At 34.5% G+C, this 5480-nt stretch overlaps 1 protein-coding gene and 1 pseudogene across 1 annotated transcript; both read left to right on the forward strand.

Annotated features, from left to right (window-relative positions):
* Nucleotides 1-700: 700 nt before the first annotated feature.
* Nucleotides 701-2021, forward strand: LOC148702232 (uncharacterized). The gene has a single exon (XM_088705273.2). The coding sequence runs from the start codon at nt 701-703 to the stop codon at nt 1379-1381; it is 681 nt and encodes a 226-aa protein (XP_088561399.1). The 3' UTR covers nt 1382-2021.
* A 2724-nt stretch (nt 2022-4745) lies between these two features.
* On the forward strand, nt 4746-5480 carry LOC148702233 (secreted RxLR effector protein 161 pseudogene; annotated as a pseudogene).

Below are 5480 nucleotides of genomic sequence, written 5' to 3' on the forward strand. Positions count from 1 at the left end.
TAAGAAGAGCATTCAAGTAAAAAACCCTAGCCTCAAAGTGTTTGATTAATTTTGCTTCATTCCAACAACAAAAGAGAAGGTGGTTGAGCACATTCAAAGAGAAATCAAAAGCTCCACCAACCCTTGAAGAGTGAAGCAATCTCAGCGAAGAAAAGAAAAGCGGCTTCAAAGAGATAACATCTTTTCTTTTCTTCTCCTTTGTGCATATTTGATTTATATGCTCATTTAGGAGCTTTGTTTCTTGTATTCTTAATCCTATTGTAAGGTTTGTTGGTGAGCCCGTAAAACCAACGGAATAGATTGTTGGTGACTTCGAAAAACCAACATAGGTTTTTGGTAAACTCAGAAAACCAATTGTAAAGGTTTTTGGATTGTAAGCCCGGAAAACAATCCAACTGTAATCTGAGGGATTATAGTGAATTTTCAAGGGGATGCTTTGGGAGTAGACGTAGGTGCCGTGGGGTGCACCGAACCACTATACTTCTTGTGTGTTTGTATTGTCTTATTTGTGTTTTCAATTTCACATATACATTTGACACTAACTAAATCACACATACACATCCATTAAGAAGAGTTAAGATCGAAAGAACTTAGAAAACCCAATTCACCCCCCCTCTTGGGTTGTCACATTGGGCAATAGTGGTATCTGAGCAGGAGCTCTTGTATTAATTGTTGATCCAACAATCAAGAGCCAAAGATCATGACAACTCACATAGGTAGCTCTCTATCCGAGGGACAATCAACAAATAGACCATCCTTATTTAATGGCACCAACTACATATATTGGAAAGCACGAATGAGAATATTCATACAAGCACTAGACTATGATATATGGGGAATCATAGTCGAAGGACCACACACACCCACCATTAGCTTAGATGGCATGGTCATCCCTAAGCCACAAAAGAAATGGGATGATAATGATAAGAAGATGGCTCAACTAAATGCCAAAGCCATGAATGTCCTCTATTGCTCACTTGATGCAAATGAGTTTAATAGGATATCAACTTGTAATTCAGCTAAGAAAATTTGGGATAGGTTAGAAGTCACACATGAGGGAACTAATCAAGTAAAAGAGTCAAAAATAAATATGCTAGTTCATAAATATGAATTGTTTAAAATGAAGTCTACTGAGTCTATAACTGAGATGTTCACTAGGTTTACTGACATTATAAATGGTCCTAAAAGTTTAAGTAAATCATATACTAACTCTGAATTGGTGAAAAAAATTCTCAGGTCTCTTCCAAGGATGTGGGAGGCCAAGGTAACTGCTATTCAAGAGGCCAAGGACCTCAACACTCTTCAGCTCGAAGAACTTCTAGGGTCCCTCATGACCCATAAGCTAACAATGAAGCAAAATTTGGAAGAATTGGAAGAATAAGGCAAGAAAAAGAAGACAATTGCCTTAAAGTCTTCAATCCCAAAAGAAGATAGCGAGTCGGATGAGTCCGATGATGAAGAAGGGTATGATGAAGAAGAAGTAGCCATGCTTGCCAAGAAGTTCAGAAAGTTCATAAGAAACAAGAAAGGATTTCACAAAAGGAAGCCATTCTCCAAAGGAAACACGAGCAAAGAAAAGGATAAGGACAAAGAAAAAGAAAGGAAAGTACCAATCTATTATGAATGTAATAAGCCCGGGCACTTCAAAATAGATTGTCCACAATTGAAATGGATGGCAAGAAAACTCAAAAAGAAAGCTCTCATGACTGAATGGAGTGAGAGTGAGGAATCAAGTTCACAAGAGGAAAATCAGCAACATACAGCTCAAGTGTGCTACATGGCAAACGACGATCAGATAGATGTTGAACTTGATTGTGATTTTACAGTAGATGAATTACATGATGCTTTTCTAGACCTAATGGAAGAACATAAGAAACTAATTCACAAATATAAAATGTTAAAGAATGAAAATCAGATTCTTATGGTCGAAAAATCAAAACTATCTAATAACCATGAAACTGAAAATTAATTAAAGAAAATAGTGAACTAAAGAAAGAGGTTGAAAAATATAAATCCTTGGTAGACAAATTCACACTCAGCTCAACTAACTTAAACATGATTCTTGATAGCCAAAGAGCTGTTTATGATAAAGCAGGATTAGGAAATAGAGCAAATAAAAAACAAAAATATTTAAAGAATATATTTGTAAAATCAAAAAATAAAAATACTACTTGCCATTGTTGTAACAAAGTAGGACATAAAGCATACGAATGTGATTTTAGGAAACTTAACAATAACCAAAAATCAAATATGAAAGGCAAACTAAGGTAAAAAGGGTTCCAAAAAGAACCATAACAACTAACCCTAAAGGACCGAACATAGCTTGGGTACCTAAAATGCATCCTTGATTTTATTTGCAGGTATGTCTTACAACCAATGAGAAGAATCGACCATGGTATCAAGATAGTGGTTGTTCAAGACATATGACAGATGATAAGGATCAATTCATCACCATGAAATCTAAAGATGGTGGAATGGTAACCTTTGGTGACAACGCCAAAGGTCACATTATTGGAAAGGATAAAATTCGTATCACTTCATCTACATTCATAGATAATGTTTTGTTAGTTGATGGCCTAAAACATAACTTGCTAAGCATAAGTCAATTTTGTGATAAGAGTTTTGAAGTTTCTTTCAAGGCTTTAGCATGTATAATCACTAGTCCCAAAGATAATAGTATTGTGCTCATAGGACATAGACATGGGAACATTTACATAGTAGACCTTGATGATCTAGCAAAGAAAAATGGATTATGCCTAATTGTCAAAGAGGATAAGATAAACGAAACTAGTTGGCTATGGCACCGAAGACTAGGTCATGCTAGTATTGAATTAATTTCAAAATTAGTTAAAAAGGAGTTAGTGAAAGGTTTACCAAAATTAACCTATGAAAAGGATAAAATTTGTGGTGCATGTCAATTGGGTAAACAAACAAGATCATCTTTCAAATCTAAGAACATAGTCTCAACTACTAGGCCATTACAACTTATCCATATGGATTTATTTGGACCAACTAGAACTGTAAGTCTAGAAGGAAAAAAGTATGGACTAGTAATTGTAGATAATTTTTCAAGATATACATGGGTATCATTTCTTGCACACAAAAATGAAGCATTTTCAGCTTTTTTGAAATACTACAAAAGTGTTATAACTAAAACGAACACCACTCTAATTGCAATTCGTAGTGATCATGGAATTGAATTTGAAAATCAACACTAAAGAATTTTGTAATGAAAATGAAATATCTCATCAATTTTGAGCACCTAGAACGCCTCAACAAAATGGAGTTGTTGAGAGAAAAAATAGGACCTTGGTAGAAATGGCTCGCACTATGCTATGTGAGTCAAATCTTCAAAAGTACTTTTAGGCTGAAGCTGTAAACACCTCCTGCCATATTTTAAACCGTATCTTAATTCGCCTAATAATCAAGAAAACTCCCTATGAACTTTGAAAAAATAAGAAACCAATTGTTAAATATTTTCGAGTTTTTGGTTGTCAATGTTATATCTTAAATAATGGCAAGGAGAATTTAAGTAAATTTGATGCCAAGTCAGATGAGGGTATTTTCTTAGGATATTCTACATCTAGCAGGGCATACAGAGTCTTCAACAAAAGCACTATGATTGTTGAAGAATCAATAAATATTATATTTGATGAAACTAACGGTGAGTCTTCTAGGAAGAAAAATATTTTTGATGAAGATACAGGAACATTCGAGCTTGAGAAGCTAAATATTAATGATACACAGAATCATGAGCGAGAGGATACATCAAAGCAAGGTGAGGAAGAAAAGAAAGATGACCATAGTTCACCACAACATCAGGATCTACCTAAAGAATGGAGGTATGCACATGGTCACCCCAAAGACTTAATAATGGGTGATCCATCACAAGGGGTAAGAACTCGATCTTATCTAAGGAATATTAATAACTACCTTGCTTTCGTATCTCAAATAGAGCCTAAAACTTATGAAGAAGCCGAACATGAGGTAAATTGGATCAATGCCAAGCAAGATGAATTGAATCAATTTAAAAGAAATGATGTATGGACATTAATTGAAAGACCTAGAAACAAATCTATTATTGGAACCAAATGAATATTTAGAAACAAACTTGATGAAAATGGAATAGTAACTAGGAACAAGGCTAGGCCAGTAGCTAAGGGTTATAATCAGAAAGAAGGGATTGATTTTGAGGAAACCTTTGCCCCAGTTGCTAGATTAGAAGCCATTAGATTACTACTTGTATTTGCTTGTTATATGGATTTTAAATTATATCAAATGGATGTAAAGAGTGTCTTTCTAAATGGTTACATAACAGAAGAAGTATATGTAGAACAACCTCCTGGATTTGAAGATCATGAATTTTCCGATCATGTATTTAAATTGCATAAGGCACTATATGGTTTGAAACAAGCTCCTAGAGCTTGGTATGATAGACTTAGTAAATTCTTGCTAGATAATGAGTTCAATAGAAAAAATATAGATAAAATACTATTTATTAAGAGAAAAGATAAAAATCTCCATATAGTGCAAATATATGTAGATGACATAATATTTAGTGCTACCAACAATTCTCTGTGCAAAGAGTTTGCTGAGTTAATGCAGGGTGAGTTCGAGATGAGCATGATGGGAGAACTCAATTTCTTCCTCGGACTCCAAATCAAGCAAACCAAGGAGGGGATCTTCGTTCACCAAACAAAATACACAAAGGAAATCCCCAAGAAATTTAGGAAAGAAGATTCCAAATGGAAACTCCGATGAACCCTACTAGTAAGTTGGATAAAGATGAAAAAGGTAAAAGCGTAGACACTAAACTTTATAGAGGTATGATTGGTTCTTTGCTTTACCTTACTGCTAGTAGGCCTGATATTATGTTTAGTGTTGGAATGTGTGCTAGATATCAATCTAATCCTAAAGAATCACATTTATCTCCAGTTAAAAGAATTCTTAGATATTTAAGGAGTACATCTAGTATAGGACTATGGTACTCTAGAGACTCTTGTTTTGAACTTAATGCATATTCAGATGCTGATTTTGCTGGATGCAAACTAGATAGAAAAAGCACTAGTGGGACATGTCAATTTTTAGGTGCCAACTTAATCTCATGGTTTAGCAAAAAGCAAAATTCAGTTGCACTATCTACGGCTGAGGCTGAATACATTGCAGCAGGAAGCTGTTGTGCATAGATATTATGGCTTAAGCAACAATTAGAGGACTATGAAATTAAGCTTGACAAGATTTTCATAAAATGTGATAACACTAGTGCAATTAATTTGACTAAGAATCCAGTTCAACACTCTAAGGCAAAGCACATTGAAATTAGGTATCACTTTATTAGAGATCATGTGCAAAATGGGAACATTAGCATTGAACATGTGTGCACGGAAAGGCAATTAGCTGACATATTTACAAAACCTCTTAGTGAAAATAGATTTTGCATGCTTAGGAGAAAATTAGGAATATGTGACCCCTTTGCTTAG

Source organism: Phoenix dactylifera, chromosome 10 (assembly GCF_051530095.1).
Source record: "Phoenix dactylifera cultivar Ajwa chromosome 10, Ajwa_hap1_PhDact_Kaust_v1.1, whole genome shotgun sequence".
Lineage (NCBI taxonomy): Eukaryota > Viridiplantae > Streptophyta > Magnoliopsida > Arecales > Arecaceae > Phoenix > Phoenix dactylifera.

What these genes read in the sequence shown, in the direction of transcription:
- LOC148702232 (XM_088705273.2), top strand. Translation starts at nt 701, where the DNA reads ATGACAACTCACATAGGTAGCTCTCTATCCGAGGGACAATCAACAAAT.